Source organism: Quercus lobata, chromosome 5 (assembly GCF_001633185.2).
Source record: "Quercus lobata isolate SW786 chromosome 5, ValleyOak3.0 Primary Assembly, whole genome shotgun sequence".
Classification (NCBI taxonomy): domain Eukaryota; kingdom Viridiplantae; phylum Streptophyta; class Magnoliopsida; order Fagales; family Fagaceae; genus Quercus; species Quercus lobata.
Genome location: NC_044908.1, coordinates 4,066,897 through 4,094,578, shown reverse-complemented (window position 1 = coordinate 4,094,578; position 27,682 = coordinate 4,066,897). Strand labels below are relative to the sequence as shown.

At 32.2% G+C, this 27,682-nt stretch overlaps 1 protein-coding gene across 1 annotated transcript; it reads right to left on the bottom strand.

The window, feature by feature from the left end:
- Positions 1 to 13,832: 13,832 nt before the first annotated feature.
- Positions 13,833 to 20,036, bottom strand: LOC115991611 (linoleate 13S-lipoxygenase 3-1, chloroplastic-like). Its single transcript, XM_031115431.1, has 8 exons — positions 19,510 to 20,036; positions 18,905 to 19,185; positions 17,705 to 17,942; positions 16,946 to 17,278; positions 16,081 to 16,274; positions 15,650 to 15,951; positions 15,256 to 15,522; positions 13,833 to 14,801 (listed from the first exon to the last, which is right to left on the bottom strand). Exons 1-8 carry the CDS (start codon positions 19,883 to 19,885, stop codon positions 14,045 to 14,047), a joined length of 2,748 nt encoding a protein of 915 aa, XP_030971291.1. The 5' UTR covers positions 19,886 to 20,036; the 3' UTR covers positions 13,833 to 14,044.
- Positions 20,037 to 27,682: the final 7,646 nt, after the last annotated feature.

Here is a 27,682-nt window from a genome sequence, read left to right as displayed (position 1 = left end):
AACTTCCAAATCTCATTAGAATAGAATTTATATTTTGAGACAATTCCCAAAGCTAGGAACTTCTAGCCTACTAGGCACTATATGTTCTTCTTCTTCTATTTTATAGAAACTTTTTTTTTTTTTTTTTTGAGAAACATTATTGAAACTTCTTTGCTTTTGGAATATTGCATAATGTTACTGCCAAATTTAAAGTCTACCTAAGGCTAACATCACTCAGATTATGTGCAAAAGTTCATAAGCACTACTTGCCTAGCCAATTCCACAAATTATTGTTCTTTTACAACGCGTTAGTGGCTCTCTCTGTACTTTTTTTTTTCGTACACTTGGACATTGTTTACCTCTCTACTCCATAATAGAACCCCATCATAGAAACAATCATGAAAGTTAGACTCAATTGAATTGCATTTTTGGGAGTTGCAATATTCAATATTTAAGTATCAAATAATCAATATATTTCCAATTTTCTATTTCAAATATCAAATTATTAGCTTTGAGAAATTTTCAATAAAGCCAAATAAGTTGATGGAGAGAAATCTTGAAATTCCCAACTTTAGTATTTTCTTTGGCATTTTTTGGTAGGGAAAAAAAAAAAAAAATTTACCAAGCACAATAATGTGATGCTTTTTCTTCTCATATTCATGGTAAGATTTAATTAGTAGGATCTACCATAAATGTAAGAAGAAGAAGTATCACATCATCATGCTTCAAGAAAACAACTAATAAATTCAAGAAATATTATATTAGTATTGACAAAAAAAAAAAAATTCAAATTAACAGATTGTGTCGTTTCAATTTATCTGATGTCTACAAAGGGAATTGATTGCAACATGTGATTCATGTTAAAGCAAATCATATACATCATGTACCCCGCATCATCTTATTTTGTAGCCAAACGTGTTGTGGTGCTTTTAACAACAAAGTGAATGGCCAATTTTGAGAATTATGGTGTGGTGTGATAATTTATAGGGTAAATTACAATAAACTATACTGAGTTTGAGGAAATACCAAGCACATCAACAACTTGTTAAAAATGAGAAATTTAATCCTTCAACACAAACAATGTTCATCTGCCGTTAATAACAAAGTTATCTAACTCTCTCTCCTCTCTCTCTCCCTTCTCTTCTTTTTCCCTAATTATCTCACCGTATTCTCTCTTTCTCTCTTAATTTTATTTTTTCTAAATCTGACTCTCTCTCTCTCTCTCTCTCTCTCTTTCTCTCTCTCTCTTCTTTTTCCCAATCTCATCTGACAGTTTCTTTCTCTCTCAATTTTCTTTGCCTTTGGTTGTCTGAATTTTGCTGAAGATGGATCTGCTTTCTCTCTCATCTCTCTATTTCAATGTGGAGATGGTAGGACTGGATTTGGGTTTGGCTGACATAGGTATTAGTAGTTTGATGTTTGCTTGGTGGTAATTTTGTGGTGGACTTAGGACTTTGGCTAGTGTGATTGGGTTTTCTTGGGTTTCTTTGTGGTGGAGAAAAGGGCTTGTTTTTCAAGGAGCTTTTTCTTTTTGTTTTATTAGCTACCAAACACTACATGGAGGAGATGAGACTTTTTCTATGGCTTTTTCTTTTGATTTTTTCAGTTTTCTCTCTGATTCTTGGCTACCAAACACAAAGTAGAAAGGAATTACCCTTTTTGTTAAATTTTAGAAAAAAGAACCAAAGAAAAGCATTGCTGTGTTGTTGATTTTAAGAAGAAAAAGGGGGGAAATTTCAAAGAATGAATCTTTTAGTCCATGAACAGACTATTCAAAATTTTAAGATTTGGATAAGTAAAGAAAAAGAAAGTTGAGAGAGAGGAAGACAATGAGATTAGGAAAAAGAAAAGAAGAGAGAGAGAGAGAATCAGATTTGAGTTTCAATTTTTTTTTTTTTTTTTTTTAGAAAACTTCGCTATTAATGGCAAACATTAACACCGTTTGTGTTGAAGGATTAAATTGACTATTTTTAACAAATTTTGGTTGTGCTAAATTGACTATTTAGCATTAATGTTTTCTGGAAAATAGTTCATTTTCCAGTGAGGATTTTCTGGAAAATTATTTTATTTTCTGGTATTTGGTAATGACCTCGAAAATGAGCTTGAAAATGTTTTCTGGTGTTTGGTATTTTATTTTTTATTTTTCATGTATAATTTGAAACATGTGTATTATGTATCCAACTATTGTCATTAATATAAATAAAAATCCAAGAATTAGTTTGGTTTTCATACTACAAAAGAAAAAATCAAAATTAGTTATCAAATTCTCATGATCTCTACCACTCATCTTGCTCATATATATATATATATATATATATATATGGACAGTAACGTACACACACACACGCGCACGTGCGCATATATATATATATATATATATATGAATCATACATACATATAGAGTCAGCTCTATACTAAAAGCAAATGTTTGGGCCGCCTAAGGCCCCAAGTAAAAAAAAGACCCCCAAATTTTAACCAATAGCGTTTTTATTTATATTTTTTTTTATTATAATAGTATTAATTAAGGCCAAATATTAGTCAATAAATAAAATGGAGTAATATTTTTTATCAAATGAAAAAAAATGAGAGAGAGAGAGAGAGAGAGAAATGCTTCGTCCACGATGCTTTCACAATAAATCCTAAATAGTAGACCAAATGCCTTGTAGCTGAATTGGCACATTTCCATGTATAAAGTACTTGGGGGTCTAGGGGGAAAAAGATTCGAGCTACGAGGTTAGTAGCATGTTGTAATTATCTCTAAAAAAAAAAAAAAAAAATCCTAAGTGATAGGTTGTTGCAGGCTATTATTAATGACAAAAATTAATTTCAATGATGAATTCAAATTAGAACCATTAATAATTTAACACCTAGGATTTTTTGTGAAAATATTGTGAATGTAGCACTTTTCAAATAAAAAATTAAAAAAAGTAATACACAAAAAAATTCACAACATTTTTCACAAGTTGAGTTGACAAATTTTCACTAGTTCTTATCTAAATCCATCACTAACATCACTTTTTTACTTACCACTATCAATCTACCACATCAACAAGTGTGAAAAGTTTTGTCAATTTTTGTTGTGTATAGACTTTGTAAAAAAAAAAAAAAAATCATACGTTGTTCATATTAATTAGTAGTAATTTTTGCATCTAAAACAAGACAATAAATTTTAAGTAATATTTAATTTTTTTTAAAAATCATATTTAAATATATAAGAGACCTCAATTTCAGTTTTCGCCTTAGGCCCCCAAATACATTAAACCGACCCTGCATACATAGCGTATAAAAAGTAATGGGTCTCATCCTTATTTTATATTTTTTTTTGCACTTTTATGTGCGAAAAGAAGTAATTTCTGCCTAGAATCCATCAAATCGAAAATTTCTTAGAGAAAACAAAAAATAAAGCTTGAAATTCAAAGCAAAGAATATATGATAAGAGAAAAAACAAAGAGAAGAGAGAGAAAGTGAGAGAGCTTACCGTGAGAGAGAGAAGGCGCAAAAAAATATGCTTTCCACGGTTACAAAAGATATAATATTTATAGGAGATGCAACGAGTGAGAGAAAGATTGTTTTCCAAATTTTTATTTTGGAAAACAACCTATAGAAAATAAGCCTTATTTTTGTTAAGGTTTTTCGTTGATTAAAGATTGTTTTCTGTTGACCAGTTTTTTTTTTGTGCCACCAAACACTGGAAAATGTGTAAAACTATCTTTACAGAAAGTTTTCCAGCGAAACAAACAGAGTGTAATTTATAAATGCATGTGTGCAAAGCAAAGGAATTTTTTTTTTGAAAATAACTATAAAAGCCAAACTATTTTATTAATTAGCCAACGTTTGAAACTATTTTGGTATCTAACAAATCGAGACCAAAGGACTCGATTTTGCTCTTTGAAATTGAGCGGAGAAGAGTTGAGTTTCAGTGAAATCGAGTGTTTCACACTTGAGTTCCATGAAGAGACCAAACGAAGAAAGCCAGATGAAGAACCACAAAGAAGGCGAAACCCAGCAAAGAAGAAACACAAACTACACGAAGAAGGCAAAACCCAGCAAAGAAGAAACACAAACCAGCAAAGAGGAAACACAAACCAGCGGTTCTAGGAGGCAGCGACGGCAATGACAGCAGCGATGGCAGCGATGGTAGCAATAGTGGCAATGAAGCTCCAAGTGAAGGTATTCGTTGTTTTTCTTGTCTGGGTCTTTCAATTTGGTGATGCTTCGTTATGTTTTCTTGTTCTGGTCTGATGTTCGTTAGCTCCCATGGAAATTGAGTCTCTGAGACTCAATTTCCATGGAACTCGACTCTTACCAACTCGATTTAGGAAAACAAAATTGACTGCACCAGACTCGATTTGTTAGATTGCTAATTTGTTTCGAAACCTTGCTAACTAATAAAATTGTTTAAGGGATTTGGTTATTTAGAAAAAAAATCTCAAAGCAAAGTTTAGAAGTACACTAAGCAATCCCTTTCATTGCATAAAAACAACAATTTTGATGATAATATTGGCCCACATAGCTTTACATGCTGAATTTGCTCCATCATTTGAATAAAGATCTGCTATTCTCTCAGAGCAAGAAGCATAGCTTGCTTTAATTTTGATTAAGTGCTATTTTCTTAGATAACCAACTATTATATTTGTTTTATGACTGATATCCTCTAATGTAATGGTCACTTCCTTTTCTCATTCATTTTTATTTTCCTTTTAACTTTTATATTTTTTTTAGCAAAAAAAAAAAAAAAACACAGTTTCATTTGATGGCTAGGGACAAACTAAATGAATGTTATCAACATTCTAATATACTTAGAATATATTGATTTGATACTATTTGTATTAGGAGTGTGCATCCAACCCACCAACTTACTTATACTTAATATATGTTTAAAATAGATATTATATGTTTTTTTTTTTGTTAATTACTCTTTTATCCCACTCCCTGGTATAAAACAGAAACTCTAACCTATTTTCTTATTTCAGCTCTTAGTCTTTCACTTCTTTCTCTCCTTATATAGAATTTTTGTATGGTGGTGCTACTACTTAAAACTTTCAAAAGATGGTAGGGGGCAGCAAACAGTTGTAATACTGCTACTATTCTATTTTTGTTTCTGAATTGGGTTGGGATAAAACTATTTGATATTTTACTATCTAAATGTCATTTTGTTTTACGTTTGTGTTGATTTGATAATTTGTGTATGGTGTTATACTTAGAATTTTTTGGAAGATGGCAGGGGCACGTGTAATATTGCTAACTGTTGTTGTTTTAATGCGCATTTTATTTAAATGTCTAACCCATGGGTTTGACCAAACCCATGTGGGCCAGGTTGGATTAGACACCTGTGATGAATTGGATTAAGTTTTTTAAATCCATCTATGATGGGTTGGACTAAAAAAACCATTCAACCCAACCCATGCACATCTCTAATTTGAACATACCAAAAGAAAATGTTAGTGTCTATTGAGGGGAAAATTTTGATGTTCCCAAATAGAATATGGGGTAGCCAAGCTGAAACTCGACGATGGGCCCTTGAAATAAAGCCCAAAGTCTATTGGTGTGGTGTAAGTCCGCCCAAGCAAGAGATAGAGGCTACACCCTAACAAAAAGACAACAATAAAGCATAATAAACATGTTAGTGTTGTTATATTATTAGTCATTTTACAGTATCATAGTTCAAATCAATCCTCCAGCAGTAAGGGTAAAATTACACTTAGTCTAGGAAAAAAAAAAAACAGATTTAAACAGTCCAATGGTCAATGATTAAATAAGTTTAGGAATGTGTTAACTCTTGGGGGTCCTTGCATGTCTCAGTCAGGGGAGTTCATTATACTTTTAGCCATCATTACATTAATGTGAGGGAAAAGTTCAATTGTTACATATACATTATATCCTTCAACCGTAAAATAAAAAGTAAAAAATTGAAGGTTCCATGGGAAGAAATAATTTCCAGAACATTATGGCATTCATCATAATAATACTAAACAGGGATTAAAGACTCCACAGTTACAAATAAAAGAGAAAAAAAAAAAAAAAAAGGATGGAATGAAGGGAGAGAAAGATCTCCAACTCAGTGCAGCAAGTATTAAACTAAGATTTTCGTTGGTATGTGTTTATAAGGCGTGAACGAGGTGAATGTGGACTGTTTTGAGTGAGTGGGATAAAATTAATACTGAGATTGAAGCTTTTTGTGAGTAATGGGCTGTTTGTGTCTAGTTGGAGGACATTTTTGAGTTGTGGTTATGTAAAGGGGTGAGAAGAATATCTGGGATTAAATGAGTGTAGGCTGAAGATAATGAGTGGTGAGCTTAAGGAGAGCTGAACCACTAGCAAAAATGGCCAACGAATCCAAAGTCTCAGAGGAGGGTACCTAGGTTGTCTTTCTGATTAGTTGCTTGTGTTTTTATAATGGAGCTTAGGGAAGAATTTATTGACAAGAATCCAAAAACATATGACTACTCAGAGGTGCTGAATCAAGGTCCGGCTTTTTTTATTAGAAGCAAGAAAATCCATTTTAGGGGCTGCCCTGCTTCTTTGGGTAATGATGAGATTTTAGAGTGTTTTTGCATTAAATGTCAAGATTTGGGACTGAGCTTAATTATTGTGATTGAGGTATGTATCAAGAGCGAATCCTAATACTGCAACTGAGATTCGGACCCTTGAGGAGTAAGATTAAACACCCCCAAGCCAGGTGTCAAGCTTTAGTCTACTTCAGGGGGTTCCGCTGGAGATCCCTTTATGCCCTCCAAACCATATGTTCCCAATTTTTCCCCTTTAGGATTCATGGGCTTGGCACATGAATCACGTCTTGAATGTTTTTAACATTTATAGCATCAATTTGTTGAAGTTTGGTTTCAGCTCCCCTTCCACTAGAGGTGCAGCCTTGAGGAAGATGATGGAGTCCCTTCATCCTTTTGACTTCAGCTGATATAATAGCCCTTGGACACTGTTCACGTCAGGCAGAGGGTGGTAGAAAACTGATGGGACAACCCTTAGTCCATTCTCAAAGGCTTGGTTCCCTTGTATGAGTACCTAGTTGCTCTTTTTGGTTAGGAATGAACAAGGGTTGTTTGCCCACTCTCCTTTGCCTCCTGCTGGTGTTTTTTGCTTGGGCTTGCTCACATGGGCTGGGTTGTGTGCACATGTTGCCATGGGCTTTCATTCCTCATGGACTTTTATTAGTAAATATTTTGGGGTTTTTCATAAATACTTAAAATGGGCCTTTGGGCAATTAGTTGTAATGTATGAAACAATAGGATAAGTTTCAAAATACTTTTGTAAATAATATTTACTTTGATGAATTCCATGTTGCAATAATGTTCATGGTTTCTAATAATCGCATCATAACTTAAATGATGATCTTGTGGGTTTGAATGTTTATCATGAGTGTCGAAAGCGTATAACCTGGATGTCGCGATGCAAATGATGTCCATGTATTTCATGGGTTTATAACATGAAATAAATATATATCATGGGTCTAACAATCATAACTTTCCATGGGCTTTTACAAGATGATTGCCATGGGTTTTGAGAATAGATAATTCATAAATTCCATGAGCTTGTAATATTATAATAATATGTTTAAGAATTTAAAGTATTGTTCATTATCGGACTTTTAAGTGAAATAATTATGATATAGTATTTTGTCAAGTATTAATAACCTTGGGCTTTTAATAGAATAGTGTCAAGTAGTTAGCTTGGGCTTTTAATAGTGCCATTGCAAGTTGGGCTTTTGATATTACCAATGAGAATTGGGTTTTGATATTGCCAATAAGAATTGGACTTTAAATAGTGCCAACATAAGTTGGGCTTTTGATATTGCCAATAAAAATTGGACTTTGATGTTGCCAATGAAAATTGGGCTTTGGATAAATAAATTGCCATGGGTTTAAATCATAGATTTGAATTCCATTGATAAAATTGTTTTGCCATAGACTTGAATCATGAGCTTCTCAAATATTGTCAAACATAAGTATTCTTGGACTTTAAATAGAATATGATAATAAAATTGGATAAAATATGAGTTTTCGGACTTTTTTTGTGATATTTTATATCATAACCTAATTTAGATAATGAGATATGAAACATTTGTAATTAACATAATAATAGAGCAAAAAATATTTGGGAAAACCCAATAACTTATAAGTGGTGTTTGAAAATAAATATGTGATACCCAAATAAAATTAGGTGTAAAAAAAAAAGTACCCTAACAGTGTCTGCTGTATCTTAAAATAATAGTTAAGTTATAATTGGAATTCATTGTAACCTCTTAAATAGCCTAAATCAATCTAGTGTATGTTTAATGTGAGATTTAATATATGCTCATTCAGCACACTCATCTAATTCAATCCATTAAAATCCAATGATATCACATCTCTCTCTCTCTCTCTCTCTCTCTCAAGTCTTAACAAAGGGTATTGTGCAGGGGCAGAACTAAGATTTTTACTTTCGGGGGATCGAGACTAAACTATCACATTGATTCAAAATTCAAAAAAATAAACTCAAAGTACCACACGGTACATGCCACACAACCACACACACGTAAGTCTTAGATTTTTAAAGGGAGAAAGAGTGGATGAACTGGTGCACTTCCATAGGAAGCCAATGCTAAAAGAGTAAAATTCAAGGCTAAAAAAAAATGAATAGTGTGATTTGGTAAATGGGGAAAGAGACCAAACATATGTAGCGCGGGCCAATTATTTTCTTGTGGGGGCCAAGTCTTCATAAAATCCCATGGGAGGTGCCCCACCTGCACTTGATGCACTCATTCATGCCACATGCTAACAGAGCTAACCCATACATTATAACTGGGAATACACAAACTATTACAACATAGTTTTTATACATACCCCATTTTTGAACTAAAATCTTGACTTAAAGTTACGATTTTGAATTTAAAAATTGTGATTTTACGTCATGAATTCAGTTCAAAATAAGTCGGGTATAAAACTATACGTAACAACTTGTGTTCAACAATAATTACCTTAACTTAAAAATCACTAAATCAGTCAATTTAGGTGCAATCATTCAAGTACTGTACAATACTGTTCTAGATCTGTACAATGTCTTTATGAATTTGTTTTCTTTTATAATTATTGTACATTGTGTACCTCTCTACAGTCTACAATAATCTTGAATTCTTGATAAGGACACTAAGAAAGGAAAGTTTGATTTTGGTACATTGAAATTTCATTTGCAAGTTCCAATAATCAATGGCTGAAATTTTAGGTATAAAATAATGCGCATGTCTCTATTTCCATTATGGAATGATTATCTTTGAGTAATTTTCAATACAGCAACAACGAATGTTAAAATCAGATTTCATCATGGTTAGAAATCATGAAATTCCCCAATTTGTTTATTTCTTAATTTTATTTAATTTTTTGGTGAGAACTAATACTATATCCAAAATTTCCAAATTAACATATTGAAGTCATGATTCATGTTAAAGCTAAATCTTTTACATATATTCTTTTTTGGATGTTATTAGTTCTTTTAACATTTTAGCCTATTCTTTAGTTGCTTGGGTTCCCTTTTGTAATTGTCTTGGTGCCATCTCCATCTTCACTCTTCCTGCCATTATTTTATAGACGGAGAAGGCCGATGAGTTACGTCCTAGTTTTCCTCTTAATAAATTAGTATTATTCAGCCAAAAAAAAAAAGAAATCATGTACCCCATATGCTTTAAAAAATGGACAAATTACATAGACCCCTAACAACTTTCACTTTTTAAGTTGCTTCAAAATAAATCTCAACATTTAAAAAATATCAATTAAAATCTTGGACGTTTTTAAATTATTTCAATTCACTCATCATAGACCTTTTTTTTTTTGCTAAATTAAATTTTAAAAAAAATTATGTCATTTTAAAACACTTAAATGGCACATTATAACAAAAGGGGATGGAAGAACTACATTGAAGTAAGGAATAAATTTAAAGAATTTAGATGAATAAAATCAAAAGTAACATGATTGAATTGAATATTGGGCAGAATTAGGGATATAAATTGTAATTTAACAATTTTTTTTTTTTTTTGGTGGTAGGTAGACAGTGGGGAGTAGAGATTGTGTGGTTTGAACTACAGACATGCGACACTATAAATAATGTCATTACTGTTAAACTATCAATTGAACCCCATAGAGTTATAGTTAAAGGAAACTACATAGGATAGTTATTTGGGCACTTAATATAAACATTATGTAATATTTTATTGCAAAATTAAATTACAAAAAATAACTCATAGATTAATCACATATTTAATAAACTTTGTTTATTTGTTAGGAATTTTTAAGTTATCATGTAAACTTTTTTGGTGTCAAAAATATACATGTGATTCACATAGAAACATTTTTGGATTTTAGATGAGTTATAATTAGTAATTACAATTTGTATGAATTTCTTTTATATTTTGTTAATAACAACTCACTGAGGGAAGAAATTGAACTGCTTTAAATAGTTAATAATTTTAATTTATTTTAAAATCTAGAATTTTTAATTTAAAATTATCCTTAAACTATAAGGGAAATCATGTAATATATATATATATATATATATATATATATATATATTATTGTGGTGGTGCTTCTCCCAACAAAGTGAGTAATTAATGGTCAGCCTTGAGACTTTGGGTGTGGTATTATAAATGGCTTTTGCATCATATTCCAACAATGGTTGTTGAATCCGAGTAACCCTTTCATTGCCATAATTTCTCAGATAAAGACATTAATTTTGAATATAATATTAGCACCCATAGATTTAATCCAACTTATGCTGAATTTGCTACATCATGTGGATTAAGAAGTGTTATTCTGTGAGAGCAAGAAGGAGCTGCAACTATCATTTGGAATAATATTAGTATGACTTGCATTCATTGGGCTATTCCCAATTGGAAACAGAAAGTCACTGTTTTTGTTTCTTTTGATTGGAAACAGAAAATCATAGAGAAGTAAAAAAAGCATTGGACCCTACATGTCATGTTTTTAAATGACTGAATAGGAAATATGACCTACAATGATCATTATACTTTTGACGGCATCAGTTGAAGAATTTTGGGCCACTATTATGTAATCAAACACTATGTGTGTGTTTTTATAATGTTTTCAACCATTAATAATATACTATGTATATAATGTTGTCCACATTTGTAAAAAAGTATAAATTAAGAATTTGTTTACTCTACAATGTAAGATTTACCTAGCTAATTCAATATAAACTAAGAATTTTCCATAAAATTTATTTTTTAGATTTGCTATAAACAAACTCACAGCTTATTTCAAGTATAACTGTAATCTTGTCTGACTTATTTTTTAAACAATAAATTAATAAAAATAAGTTATACCAACAAATATTTGTCTAGACGTACCAACCAATATATTAATATCTTGCTGCTCAAATTTATTGAATTCTAAAAGTATGTGTTAAAAATATCAAAATGTGCCAATTGAGTTAAGAGTTTAGACTCTAGCCAATTGGCTCCACTTGAGACAACGTAAACAGGATGACGAGATCTTAGATTGTGGTGGTGAGATCAACTTATCCAATTCTAACACGTGACACACGTTACCATATAATCAAATAAAGATTGAAAATTTTGTCAGTCTTTGTTTTAGTAGGTTCAAGTCACCAAGGATTTATTTAATTGAAGCATGATGCATGCTTGGACCAACTTGGGGTGGGGAGCAAGCTCATCTATTTTCACATTAAGAAATAGATCAAAGCATATCTTAATCTTAAACAAAGGCCAAGTGGGAAAGCCCATCTATTCACATTGAAATTTGACATCAAAGCTACCTAATCCTCAACTTGAAATTGCACTAAACTATTTTCAAAATAGCTCATCAAGACCATTCACATTGAAAAAAGTTCTTGATGAACCTTTACCATGTAGCTTTTCACTGATAATTGTACACAGAGAAGAGAGCGCTGAACATTTGCATGTGGTTGGTGAAGAATAATAGAGGCCAAATTATGAAAGGCTGAGGCAGAAGGTGAGACCCATTCCTGATAAATAACGCTGGCCATGGACAGTGAGTCATTTCATCGAACACTTCCCGCGCAAAAAAACAAAAAGAATACATAAATATATATATATATATTTACAGAATCTTTTCATGGGACAAAATAACAATCAATCAACACCTTTTAGATGTGAAGTTGCAGCAGAGAGCCCAAACAATATTTGGCAGCACTTCACGTGAAAGATGTCACTATGATTGTTAGACAGACTGTTGTTTCATTGATAAAAAAAAATTTTGAATTGAATAAGAGACTTTACTTTTATACCAAAAATCAATTGCTAAACTGATATAATAATAAAAAATAATTATCATATAATGAATAATATAAATTTACATATATAAATTTAATTAGCTTGTACTCTCTCATATATATGCATGGGATACATTTACAAATAATTATAATTAAATGTGTATTGAAATTTTACTAAGTTTATATATAATATTTGTATATTTGAAAATATAAAATAGCTACTAATAAAATTAATATAAGTTATTTGAAAAAAAAAATCATTTTAAATTGATATCTATGAAATTCTCAGTTTTAGTTTATCCAACCACTATTTGTGTAATAATAGTAATAATAATAAATAATGAATCAATGATAGTCTTTTTTTAAGCTTTATTAATTTTGATTTATAATTTTCTTACTTAATAACTCATGTATAACAAAAAAATTAAGAAAATTAAATTAGAGTCATTGATTTTTGTAGTACAGTAAATACTAAATAGTTGCACCAAAATTAAGAAAAATGGATTGGATCGGATACATGTGACATAAAATTAATCTCCAAGTTGAGATCTAATTTATATATATATATATATACCCCCACAAATAGTGTATTTGGGTCCAATGATTCCTAGAAAGCACAATTATACAGCCAATAATTTCAGCAAATGAGCTTTTTAAATCGATTTTAAATGCTTGTTTGACATGTAAGTTGAACAATGTTGTTTTTATTTTCTTTACAACAGGGATACAAATTCTTTTTACAACTTTCTAATGTTATTAGTGCAATGTTATATTGATATAGATCCACTACTTAGACTACTTTTATTATGTACTAATCAAAATAAATTATTTTCAAGATTGTTTGCGTGACATTTTGAACAAATTAAGCAATATTGGTTTGGACTAAGGGGTGAAAATTTGGGCTGCAAAATAATGCTCATTTCTCAGGGCTTTTCTCAAGAAAACTTGAAAGTTGAGTCCAATTTGACCAAGGATGTCAATACCATACCGGAGGCCATACCGGTTTGACCACCAGTACGATATATTTCCGATATCGGTCAATACCGGTGTACCGTTTCGGGTTTATCGCTATTTTATATATTTAATAAATGTATATATACACATACACACACAAAATCTCTATTTACCATAAAACAATACCTCAAAAATTCATGTTTACCATAAAACATTACTTCAATTAAGAACAAATAATTCATAGTTTTAAACTTTAACATCAACTAAAAAAATAAATAAATAAAAAGGTATATTTCATGTTTCGGTCCAGTATCCAATTACCGGTCGGTACAGCTGGATTTCGCCGATACGGCCGGTATTTTTTTTGGTACGAAATAAGAGGGTCGAGCGTACCGGATTGCTGGCCGGCACAGTATATTCCGGCCGGACCGGCCGGTACGGTACGGAATCGATAACCTTGAATTTGACCCATCGGCCAATCGTACTTGAAATGCTAACATTGGACCATCAAACAACTAATTAGCTGAACTTATGGCCCAGGCCCCAGATGATGTGTGGACTTCTTAGTCTGACCATTATCTTGGACTTGAAAAAGCTATTTTCAAATACTGTCCAATAATGGACCAAAAGAGTAAAAACCGACAAACTTTCCAATCCTTAAGATCAATTTTATTTGTTTAACCAAAGTTATGCTATGAGCTTTATTGCATATAAGTTAATCAGAGACTACAAAATGCATATGAGAAGCTATATGCAAATTCTTTTATCTAGACAGAGTCATTTGCAACTCAAAAATCTAATAGACTATATACCTAAGCTGATAAATGTGACCAATTAAAGTGAGTCTCAATCCCTTTCATATTGACACACTATTTGGTATCCCTCTACATGTTACACCAGGTCCTGAGCTAGGTGCAAGTAGCTCATATGGTAACACACCAGCCCCACATCGATTCCTCAAGCTAGTATCAAGGTTCTTCCTATCAATCTCCTTCTCTATCCGTCTCAATTCAGCAGAGAATTCGTAAAATGCATTGATGATTTCAGCGTCACTGGTCCAAACAGATGGTTGTTGTCTCTCCCCTAGGTACTCCTCATCAGGGGAGTGTGTTGAAAGTGTATCAACCATAGCCATGAACTTTGTAGCTTGTAGTACACTAGGCATTGCATGGAGGAAATACTTTTGAGGATCAGCTAGGAAAATAGCATACTCAGGTTCATTTTCTTCAGGTATCAATCTTCTCATTAGGGGTGGACGGCTTGGTACATATCCACCATATGGGTATTGACCAAAATTAAGTGCAGCATGTTGTGCTGAAGCTAGCCAAATAAGGGTTGTGAGGACTGAGACTAGATTATCAGCATTGTCCAATGTAGGCCACCAGCTTTCCTGGCTTAGATCACCATGGCCCACATTGACAGACTCAAAGTACCAAGCTTGTAGCTCTTTGTCATTGCAAATTAGGCTTGAATTTGGGTAGTAGTGGTTCACATAGGTGCGAACCCAGTTCTCGATTGCAGACCATATTTGGAGCCCATCAGTGGCATATGGGTAGTCTTCAATTAGGAGTTTTAGACCATGTGGTTGTGTTGGGTCAGGTACTGCCATACCCCTATATATAATGAATACAAGAGTTCCCATTATATTCATATACATCAAACGAAAGCAAACACAAATAGAAGCACATATAGCATAACATTGGGGTAAAAGTTAGTTTTTTTTTTTTTTTTTTTTGCTAAGCTTCAATGACATTAAACAAACTAGGTACACGGTGAGCAATCCCCCTTACAAACCGACTCAAGAGAATGGGGAAGATTACAGGGGTAAAAGTTAGTTATAGTTCCATAAGTAGTGTACCTTAGCTTCTTCAATTAAATTCAATCATGTAACTATATTGACCAATGTAGGATAAAATATTGCATCTTTTCTAGATAATTAAATTCAACTGTGTGGTTCATTAGCCAATATACTGTATGATTGAATTTAATTAGGAAACTTAAGGTACAACACATTAGGAATTGTGTCTAAATTTGTCCTATCACTCACATAAAGTAACTCATGAATACCTGCGGATGAGATCAGCAGGAAGGCTTTCCATGTCAAAGCGCCAAGAGCTTTTATATGCAGCAGCACTAATCTCCATAGCATATTGACCAGGTGTAAAGCAAGACTCAATAACACCATCAGCATTGACTAGAGTTTGCCGGGCCAAGGCATTGATTTCCATTGTATATCTCATGTGAGGGTCTAAAAGCTTGAATATAGGGTGCAATGCACTCATTTGCCTGTGTGTAGCTAGTATAAACGGTTCCAAGCTTGCATGTGTACGCAACCTATACAAAATTGGCACACAATTGCATTACTTTTAGTCACACAAAAACTTAAATATGATGACTCTAAAACAAATTTAGACAAATTGGTATGTCTTGTATAATTATAGTCTCAAAAACTCATACTTACCAATGGTTAACAAGTTGGTGTACCCCTACATCATTGGAGCTCACATGAGCCTTGGCAAGCTGCCACATCCAATTGGAAGTAGCATCAACAGCTGGTCTGACAACGCGTTTAGAGCAAGAACTTGAACTTGACGGTGGAAGGCTAAGTTCTATAGCAATGGGCATAAGAGTCCCAGGAGAGGTCAAGAAAAATACGGTACGAGTTGCATAAGCTTTTCGGCCATCAAGGGCATTAATACGTTCAAGAAATGGAAGGTAAGCATCATGGTGATCCAATATAAACAGCTTGTTGTCCTCCAATGCCTGTCAAGAAAGAATGAAAAATATCAGCAATTTAAGAACAGAAATAAAGTCATGTGCATTTATGACCTTGCATACATATACCATGATTAAAAACATGTACATTACTTAACAACAATATGATGTGGTTACCTGTTGTACAGTCATGCCATTGAGATAGCCCATAATGTGTTCTTCTTTGAGTGCAGACTCCTGAGGACCATAGATTTCAGGATCAAGCTTGCTCACAGGAGGGAACACTGTAAGCCTTTCAATACTAACTGGATTTATTCCTGCAATTGCTTGTCGGGCAAATTCATCATCTCGCAACCATGCAAACTTGTCCTCTGCACATGGGAAGTAAATGTAAGAAAAATACTAAAGTTACTATCAATTTTAATACAGAGGTTTAAAAACTAACGAGACAATTAATGTGATTAGTGTCGCTTCAACAACATAATAAATAAATGTATGAAGGGAAATGCTAACGAATACCTTTAGGGCACTGGTTAAGAATCCAGTTAAAGAAAGTTTTTATGGGAAAAGAAAAAAAAATTAATGTTTTGACAACTTTTTTCATTTCTCATAAAAGTGATGTCAAAACTTTCCTAAAATGGATTCTTAACTAGTGCCCTTAGGGCACTCGTTAGCATGACCCATGTATGAATTACCTTTTAATTGGTTTTTTGAACATAATAATAATGGATTTTGATTAACACATTTTAGCCATTATGATGTAATGCACTTTGCAAGTGAAAAAGATTCTTCTTGTTGGTGCCAAGGACAAATAATAAAGACTTAGTAGGCTAGTTGCATTTAAATATACAACAGCAAGCTCTAGAGGAGCCAGAATATTTCTATTCATAATTCATTAGTCTGGCTTCCAACAGACAAGCCATTGAAGGAAAAACGACATGGTATGGGAGGTACAAAACTGAATAACCACTCCAACTTTTTTGGGTATCCAAAAAGGTTCAAATTATTAACAAATCTAGAAAATTATAGATAGTATACTCACTGGAAACTATCTTGGGGGTGTCAAATTTGGTAATTCCCCTATTGGATTCTTGGATATTGCTGACCACCTTTGGCAGTGGGAGCTGCTTTACGAGTTCATCTTTCAACCCCAGTTCATGGAGGACACCTTCACTATAGAGGTTGTCAATGTCCAAAAATCCTTTGAACTCGTGGTTATTAGCCGAAATGCTGGCTTTCAAGGATGGGATTAAGTTGTGAAGCACTGCTTTAAGCCTCCCAGCAGAAACTGTGTCTTGCTTTGACTCCTCAAATTGGTCATCTCTAGGCACATACATTGGTAATGGCTTCTCAACCCTGCTTTCTGCATGCATATCTGTGGCACATGCAACATAAAGGTATTTAAGACCATTACAAAGAGTAGACAGAGAGGTTAATGAAATTACAATCTGACTTGAATTTAAAATGAGAGTAAATTTCATTTGACATAATTTGGTTTTGAAAATGACGTTTAGTTTTTATATTTGTGTTTATATGTAATGTAAGCACCAAGCCTGTTCAATTCAGTTCTATTGTATTGTCAAAAAAAAAATATAGAAAGCTTTAACTTTAATGTAGCACATTAGGCACTTACAGAAGCTATGAGTCTAGCTCCACACAAAAATTCACAACTTTGTTGTCAACTGTTGAGGTAGTATATTATGACTTGTATACTATAGAAGTGATGTTACACTAATCACAACTTGCTAACTCAAGAAGTCTATAACATTGCTCAATTAAGAAAAGAAGATATAACACTCACCAGTATCAGTAGGAAGACGACCAGTGCGACACCGTCTAGGATATGGAATTTTTTCACCTCCAAGTGTTGGCCTAGCAAGGTCAATTCCCTTGTCTGGATTTCCCAAATCATTGTACACATCAAAATCATATACCCTGTCAGATAATTTTCTGACTCCTTTGCCATCACCCCTTATATCTCTAAGCTCTTTCTCTCTTAATGATCTAAGCCCACCAGGCGTTTCATTTGGTAGATATGGCTGTTCAAATAATATAATCACAAAAGGGTGTTAAAGTCGAACTTACAAAAAAAAAAAATATATTCTATATATCATACAAAGAAAAAAAAAATCAGAGAGGAAAAGGGATGGTTATTTCATATTTGTTCTTAATTGTCACACATGTTCAACTTCCATCATATCTGGCTTATGAGTTATGATGGGCTTTTTATTCCCAAAAATAAAAAACAAACAAATTTAATGCTCTCTTGGTAGTTAGTAGGCTCAGTTTTTAGACCCATAGCCCATTCCAGGAGTGGCCCATTAGCTACATACTGAATTTTTTTTATTTGATCTACCAAACCCAAAAAAAAAAAAAAAAAATTCTTCTTCATACTCTATAGTTGGCATAGATCTTAAAACCAAATAAGGGCCCAAATCAACTATACCATGCGATACTTTCAAATTAAAAAAAAAATATATATATATATATATATATATATATTATTAGGTTGAACAGGGAAAAATATATTTTGATGGTAAGTAAAATTCAATAACAGCACGCTAGAGACTATTCTCTATTCAACTTCTTGGACCAAAGAAATTAGAGAAATATTCAACTTCTTACTTGGAGGACCATGTCACCTACATCTAAACACTATAATTTTGTTTACCAAAAAACAAAAAAACTATAATTTTTACTTATTGGCAAAGATTCAAAAGTTAAATATGGTATCACGAAGGGTGATGTTCCCGCGGCCATTGGGTTTACTCTTAAGTAGTTTGTGGCGAAAATTCTAAGTTCAAATATCTAGCTAATAAGATGCTACTATAGTAACACTCAGATAAGAAAATCGCTAGGTCAGCCCACCTTCTTCTTTTTTTTTTTTTTTTTTTTTTTTTTAAGCTATGTGTGATTTTGACCTTTGTTGTTTTAAACAGTTGACTTGCTTTGTCAGAGATTCAAAGAATCAACCAAAGAAAAAAAGAGACATTTTTTTAACCTTATTTGAGAAGAATATCCTCTTTTCTGGATGATCTTTCCTGGATTGCACCCATGAGTTACAAGGGAAGTGGACTGGACCAAATGCAAATCCTTCAATGGTAATAGTCTCCAAAAAAAACTCCATCTGATGGTTGTTGCTCACTGTGATTGCTCCAGGCACACCAAAATTAGAGTTCAACATAAACTCAGCTGTGTAATTAACCCTCTCAGCTTTGACATTCGATTTCTTTGACCAGTCTTTTAACACAGCCTCATTGCTTTTCCTTGGAGCCTTAGTTTCTTCAATACACAAAAATATAAACCAATTCAGTACTAAAATCGAAAAGAATATAGTACTACCACACATAATAACATCAACCCAATAAAGAACAAAGATTAAATTAATATGATGATTGTCAAATTGATCTCAACTTTGAGAACCTAAAAGAGGAAAAAAAAAATTGAAAATCCCATTAGAGAATTAGATCCTTTATTCCAAAATTAGAGACAAAAGACTGAAATTTGAATTACCCAGAAGAAAAAATTTGAAGTGACAAAAAAAGTACTAGTCTTTTTAGACAGTAATATATAGTCTGATACAACCAGAATAAGAAATAGGCTTACTTGGATCAATTTCAGTGCTGACTAGTTGCAGAACAATATTCCTCCCAATATTATCAGTCAAACAATCCAAATGCTTCACAATTTTATCTTTGAAGTCCTGCTTGTTCTTATTCTTCACTGTCACAACAGCTCTCACCTTAAACTTCTCTGCAGGCACAGACACAACAGGCACAGACTTCACCAAATCTTCACTCACAGCAGCCACCACAGGACCCTTCACAACCTTCCTCAAAGGCACTACTGCCCTCCTTTTCTCCAAATGTTTAACCAAAAACATGTTGTTGTTCTTACCATGATTCAGAAACACTTTTGTTGATGAAACAAATGAAGACCTCTCAATCATAGAACCACCCATGATTTCTTTTCCCATCGCCATCTTGTTTTTTCACTCCAAAAACAGTCTATATGTGATTCTTTATCTCTCAAAAAAAGCTCACTTTCTACTGTTTTTGATCTGCCTTTCTGTTTTTTGCAACACTAGAAAGTTAGTTTGTGGTGTTGGCTTTGAACAACGAAGTGTATCTCTTGTTTATTGCTTTATATGTATGGTCAAGAAAGTGCGATATATATAAATGATGAAAAAATTAAAAAGTGGGTGTTATGGATGTCACTGTCCTCGTACGTTTTTTCAAAAAACGTGCTTCTGAATCTCCTTCCTTTTTTTTTTAATTATTTTTGTTTGTGTGAGTAATAATACATACACAACCAAAAAAAATTGATGAGATGTTAAGCTTGTATTGGTTTTTGTGGCAGTTATTAACATCAATTTTTTACCCACTACTAAATATTAATAATTTTTGTCTTTCAAAAAAAATATTAATAATTTGCAATATTAGTAAGTGTCAAATTTATTGTGTCTTACAAACGGTCTCTTTTTAAAAAATATATATATTTTAGAGTTCGGACCAATGACAATAATTTTAGAATCATACATTTTTATACACATTCTCCTAACTCTCTTACGTGGTTAATTGTAAATTAATGATAGGTAAAAAGTTATGGAAAATGGTATAGTCAAGTTTGTGGTCTTAGAATCACTTGACCAACTATGGCTGCTGAGAATCAAGTGAATTTCGGATTTCCAAGTAAAAGACGCGGTGTAGGGAAGCCAAGGAGAAGGTGGGCTTGATATGGTGAAAGGACAAGTGTCTTCTCCATCTTTTGCATAAATTACAACTCACTTTTTCTCTTCAATTCAAAGTATCCGCCTTGAAATTGCTTATCTCCCATAATTTATTTGCATAATGTTTATTAAAATATATAATTTTTAAAAACTTTTATGTTAAATATGTTATAAAAAACAGCAATAACAAAATTTATTTCAACAAAATTTAAAGCTAGATTACTTGAAAATGAAAATAAAAAAATAATGAGACAAAAAGAAAAATGTTAAGAAATAAACGTACACTCAAATAGGATTAAGAAACAATACTTTTGATCTTTTGTAATTAATGGATAATAAAAGTGATGTTAATAGTGAATGCTTGTAAAAGTGAAGATCAATTAGATAAAAGTGATTATGTTTTAATCACAATAGGTTAATAATTGTGATATTAAGATCTTTTTATTTTTTTAAGAAAGCTTCATTAGATTTCATTGAAATTTTAAAAAGAAATGGATAAATATGAGTGTAGGAGATATAAGATCTTTGATTTAGTTGAAGTGATTATTATTCACCAAGGTAGATAAAATATACAACATATATAGTTTATTGTATTTCACACTAATTAGCATAACTGTATGTGAAATATGGAAATAGACTTACGTTATAATTATAAAGTAAAATGATAGCAAATATAATCTTAAAATTTCTGTGACCTCAAACCTTAAATTAAGGTGTGAGATAAAAACACTTAATGATATAACATAAAATTGTCTGTCTTATCTTGCTATAATAATCCATTATATCTTTAACGAACATTATTAGTTTAAATCTTATAATATCTTATAAAAAAGAGAAAAGAAAAATCAAATATATATCTAATGTTAAGTGATGAAAAGATGAGTAGTGATTGATGACTCTAGATGAAATTACTATTATCATTGCTTTTCAAAACTGAAGGTCCAAATCTAATACATTTATCTAGGATGACATAGTATCAAAATTCAAATATGCTGACAAATGAATAAATTTGATTCTAAGATTCGTCATTCCAAATTTCCAATTAAAGGGTTTTATATATTTTCTAAACTAAATTACATTGTACACTAATCTTATAATTGTTTACCACAACTCTATGATCAATTTCATGCATTTTATTTTGTAAAGATTAGATAATTAATTTAAAATAACCCAAATGTTTTGTGGTTCAATGGTATATCTTAGTTTATTTTTATGAGAGAAAAAAGTACGTTTAAATTTCCTATCCCCCTTAAACAAAAAAACAAAAACAACAGCAAAAACTAGAAAGTACCCTTTAATCTTAAATGCAATCTTTGGCCATACTAATGACCATCCATGGCAATATCAAGTGTAGCATTGAAGCACTTTGATCAGTTGTCACTTCCATGCATTTACATACAGTTGAAGCTATTCAAAGGCAGCATAAAATCCACAGAACATTGAGTGGGCACGAAGCATCTAGATCTTCCAATTAGACTTACAATGATATAGGCAGATGGTAGTTTGACAGATATGAATATTTAGTCCCAAATGGATTTGATTCATGAGATACAACTTCAAAAAAATTTAGAGGCGCCAAAATTTTCACATTTTTAAAGGTTAAAATGTAAATTGCACCACCAAGTTTGACTTAAATTTATTTTAGTTCTCTAACTTTACTTTCGTTCAATTGAGTCCAATAAGTTTCAAATTTATTTAAATTAGGTCTTTCATCCAATTTTGTTAAAAAATATTTTTCTCACATGAAAGAAATTTATAAAATTAGTAAAAATATTTTATAGATTTTTTATATAATTTTTTTCATTAGTTAATAGCATACTTAATGGCAAATTTTCAAATGAAATTGGACGAAATGCCTAAATTGAATATATTTGAAACTTAAAGAACTCAATTGAGTGAAAATAAAGTTAGAGAGTGCAATTTGCATTTTAGACTTTTTTTTTTTTTTTTTTACAATTGTCGACATAATTTGTTTTAATTGATACATAATAAAATAGGTCATTTGTGAACCATGTAAGAATGATGTTACTCCAAACACAATTTACCAACTTAACAAAATGTGAAAATGTTGTAAGAAATGCTATGTGGTTAGCAGGGACACTTAGCAATAAGACCCTCAAAATTGTGTCATAATTAGAATAATTCTTGTTTTAACCTTATATTTAAGATGTTTTTTTTAAAAAAAAATTGCTATTAATAGAATACGCAGGAAAATTGATTATTCTAATGAAAAAATATAAAATATTTATGTGTAAGTAGTGTAATTGGTTAAGTGATCAAGTCTTATGGCAAAAATATATGGTTGGTATAATTGCATTTTCACACACTTTCTGATATCAACAAACCTCTAAAAAGTTAATTCAGACTCAAATCAGGTTATTATCAAATCTTCCTATTTGTTTATAAGCAAAGATTTTAATGTGGGAAATTAGTGTTACCCCAATTTTATGTATTTCAAGTATAATTATAGAATACTTCGAGAGTACCATAAATGTGTACTTTCTTATTTCACATAATAATAAATCACAATAATAAAATTCATGATGGACTCATAATTCATATGATACAAGAGACTATATATGTTAGTCCCAAAGGACTTTATAATTTTTCGTATTTCAGAATATATTGGTGGATTATAGACAAAGCGAAAGATAGAGAAAGGTACATACATAGACATAAAACCATTATAAAAATAAAATAAAATAAAAAATTTAAAGGTGAATAGGAATGTAATTGGCATAATAGTAATTGGAGGACATGTTTTGTCGCGTTTTTGGTAGTGGAAATTGGAAAGGTAAAAATATGGAGCAAATTTAAAGCGTGCTGGAATTCATTTTGTAAGCCACCAGTTTGGTCATTGGTGGCCAAAAAAGTTCCGTAAACAAGGACATTCCTCTTTGCTTTTTCCAAAGTGGACTATTTTAAAGTTTAAAATGATAAAAGTGTCAAATTATTGCCTAAACTCAATTTTGTAAAGTAATCATCTATATATCTTTCCAACCAATTACAATTATTCTTTTTCTTTCTTTCTTTCTTTTTTAGAATCAATTATTCGATCATTTCAAGTAACATTTTGGCTGCATTTGTCTATTAATGGGTTCTAATCCATGCAATGAGGCAAGATGTGCAGTGAAATAAAATGACTTCTACATCTAACCAAATTGTGGGTTGCATCAAATTCAATTAGTGGCAAAGACTTACTCCCACATAGTTTGATTAGGATGTACGTTTGAATGTTTTGAAGTGTAACGCTAAACCGATTAATAAGGAATATATTTTCTTTTAAGTCAAGAGAACCTAAATCAAGTCAAATTAGAAATTTGGACAATTTTTAACAAGATCAAGCTATAGATGAACTCACCTCTCCCTCATGTTGTATAAGCCTTTTAGGCATTGATCCCTTAGCAAGTAATGATTATTATAGTCACCCTCAAATAGGATTTCCACAACTAGTCTTTTCCATACCATTTTTGCTTAACAAATAATAGGGGCAATTGGGAAGGAAATCAATGGCAAAGATATAAGAAAATGAACTCCGATATATGGTCCAAGTCAATGATAAAAGTAAAACTTGAGAATACAGCTTAATGGAATTCAAAAACCATTGTAATACTGCCGTGAGAAATATGTCTTTTCATTTTGAGTTTCCATGCAACTTCATATCTTTTGCCACATTTTATTTCTTAGGCCTTTTGAAGGTACATGCTCTACCTACAGCTAACTACTGTTTGATTCTTACATTTTAGTGTCCTTGTGTCCTACAAAATGAATTGTCTTGGATTTTTCCCCTTTACAACCATAGGGGATGAACCTAATAGACTTTATGATTGATAATTACTCTCTTTATTATCTAATTAAGACACTAACAAATTTTTTTTTTATTGGAATTTTAGTGTAAACAAAGTTCTTTATTTGATAACAAAAGTCTTTTACCATTGAGATTTACTTAAAAAAACGATATTAATTTGTAAGGTTTATGTAATAAAATTTGTAATATTCTAATATAGCGTGCGGGTCAAAATTTTATACTTTTTAAAGTCTTTCTTACAAAACTCAAATGTGAAAAGTTGTCATGAGAGGAAGATGCATGGTTGGCATATAGCACCAGACATGCCTTGACTTCCTCTCATTTGTTAGAATAAAGAAATTGGCCCTTTTGATTAGGTAAGAGTAAGACATTAATCTCTCAGTCAATTTAAAAACAAAAACGTGTAAATAATATACAAAGACTCAAAATGTCACAAATTGACCTTTGAGGTCGTATGCCATGTTGAATATTCAATTATTCAACATCTTAAATCTTCTTCTTCCTTCTTCTTCTTCTCTTATCTTCACCTATATAAAAAATATAGTAAATGTTCTCCCAAACAGAGACAGGGCCTTTGTCGAACAACATGTTTTGCTGTTGCTGAGCTTCGGCCTTTTTTTTTTTTTTTGGCTAAATTTTTGTCTTATTGACCAAAAGCTCACCGTTTTACCTGCTCCTAAATGAAGTATTTATTAAGTGAGCCAAAAACTCACCTTTTTTATAGATTAATAGTTTTAAAGCTCGTGCATGGCACGTATTAGTCACTATTAGAAAAATATTTATTACAAACAATATTATGATCGTATCACATCTTCCTTTAATTCAAAACTAATTTTTTCTATGTAATTTAGAATGGAGATGGATTTTTTTTAAAAGACCAATAATTTATTAATAACAAAATCACTTTTAAAGAATTTGTCCCAAGTGGATGCTAAAAGTAAAATCAATAGTCTATAATCTAGACTTTTAAATAAATGAATATCATAATTTCTCTACCAAAACAAATTGAGTTGTCACTACAATTAGAATGAAGAAGAAGGAAATCAACCTTATATGTCAAAACCACCAAGCAAAAAGCCATACAAATCTTCATCTTATACATAGATTTAGAGGTAAGAGTGTAATTACAACCCCTATTAGTTTTGTTAGTGTATAATATACTTTCCATATAAATTTATTCATCTCTTACTAAGCTGAACTCAAGGACCATTATTGTGTCTTTGATTTTAGCCTAATCAAGGATATTTGCCTCTAAAACTACTACCTTCAAAACACTAATATATATATATATATAAACTTTTCTATCTGATTCTCTGTAATCTTGGAAAGTAAAAGAAACTAACTTACGTTCTTCACTTAAGATTTAAACCTTTCTAGTTTAGCTCCGCTGATCGTAGTAGGGGATTTCTTTCTATCTTTCTTTCTCACATATCTCTTGTGGGGCCCAATAATCTATGGGCCAGGCCCATTTGCTCGTGGAGAGTCCGAAGGCCCAAGCCGAGGAGAGCTATGGCCCAAGCCCGATAACATAGAGCACAAGACTGTTTTGGAATACAGCCGAGGACAGTTCAGTCCTCGGCAGATCCAAAATCCCACCGGAATAAAGGGGTAAAACTGGTATAGGACTAAACTTGAAAGGAGACCTAAAATATCTTGAGAAAGTTACCCTTATGACCCTTCCCAGATAAGACTCTGCACCTAGCAGAGCCGTATTCTTCAGCCTTATCAATCATCCCCAACAATTTTGGGATTAGACTGATGGGACAAATATCAGTCTTGTAAAGGTTGACCCTACACGTGGACGAAGGACAGTTAACGCAGAGGAGTATAAAAGAAGAAAGTAAGTAAATCTAAGGAGAGACCCATCCCACCTCCAAAAAAAAAGAGAGACTACATGGGTGAGAACACCTAAACAACACCTGAGATGACAAAAAAAACCCATCGTCGGGTAACCGGGGTAAGACCTTAATGGTCCTCGGATCAAGTCCGAGGAGACCCATCCCATAGGATGCGACGCCGTAGGACTTAAATGTTCAAGCCCAAATCCTTTTTCTACACGAATTCCTCTAAAACCAAGACCGGGCATCGCCCCGTGACCAACGACTAGCTTTTCAAACCCACTCTCTACAAATCATATTGTGAGGGATCTTTCATATGCGAGCCCAACACCATTATTGGGCCGCAAAGGAATTGTGTCCTTACATCTCTTATTTTATTTTATTAGACCTACAAAGGTTCTGTATTATGGATGTGGTTATGAAGGAACTGTGGAGGAAGTTCCATCTTTCGGAAGAAGAAAAAGGGGTTTTGGCGGTGAGTTCTCAAGAAGTGGCTCTTTCTAAAGATCATGCTCAGTTTAGTATCTTGTTCAAACTCCAATCTACTAAAGATTTTAACAAGGAAGCGTTTAAATCTACGTACCATCCAAAAACTTCGTCGTGGTCTGCATGGAGTTACCATTAAAGAAGTAGGAAATAATCTTTTTCTAGCTATCTTTGTAAGAGAGGAAGATATGAAGGAGGTTCTTGACAAAAGCCCTTGGTCCTTTGATAGTAAGCTAATTCTTTTGAAACATTTCCATGAGGACCTTAGCCTTGGTAATGTTTCTTTCCAATATTCCCCTTTTCCAGATTCAGGTTTTCAACATCCCTATTAAAAGTATGAATAAGGTTGTTGGCACTCATATTGCGAAGGAGATTGGTATTCCACTTTTGGTTGATGCTCCGAAGAGTGGCCTTGCTTGGGGTCATTTTCTTCTGATTCAGGTCGATATTGACATCACAAAACCTCTGATGAGGGGATGATGTCGCGGAAGCTACAAAAAAATAAATATGTTGATTCCTAAATGAAAAAAAGAAAAGAAAAGAAACTAAACACGTTAGCTTCTAAATGAAAACCTCAAATCCATGAGAAGGTCCCTTGAATCCACAATGTGATAAGGTCCTGGAATCCACTAGAGAGAAATAGACAAAGTTTGTATTTTTATAAATCTTAAAAAAAAAAAAAAAGAATTGCCTTGGAGGCTATAATATGTTTAAATAGTAATAGAAACCCTAGGACGGCTAGGGTAATGCTCAAAAACCCTAATTCGCGCTAATCACGTAATTAAGTGACAAAATAGTGATTTTTGCCAAAAATAGCAAAATTGAGATAATTATAGAAATTGAAAATACTGACTCTAAGGGACGTCTCAAAATAAACGGAATCTTATTTTGACTTTTAAACTAAAAGTTATTAAGGAA

Excerpts from the sequence above, each read along its gene's own strand:
- LOC115991611 (XM_031115431.1), bottom strand. The coding sequence starts at position 19,885 with ATGGCGATGGGAAAAGAAATCATGGGTGGTTCTATGATTGAGAGGTCT. Across the intron at positions 17,279-17,704 it reads TCGTCTTCCTACTGATACTG|ATATGCATGCAGAAAGCAGG; the intron begins GTGAGTGTTATA and ends CATGTGCCACAG. Across the intron at positions 15,523-15,649 it reads CACCAACTTGTTAACCATTG|GTTGCGTACACATGCAAGCT; the intron begins GTAAGTATGAGT and ends AATTTTGTATAG.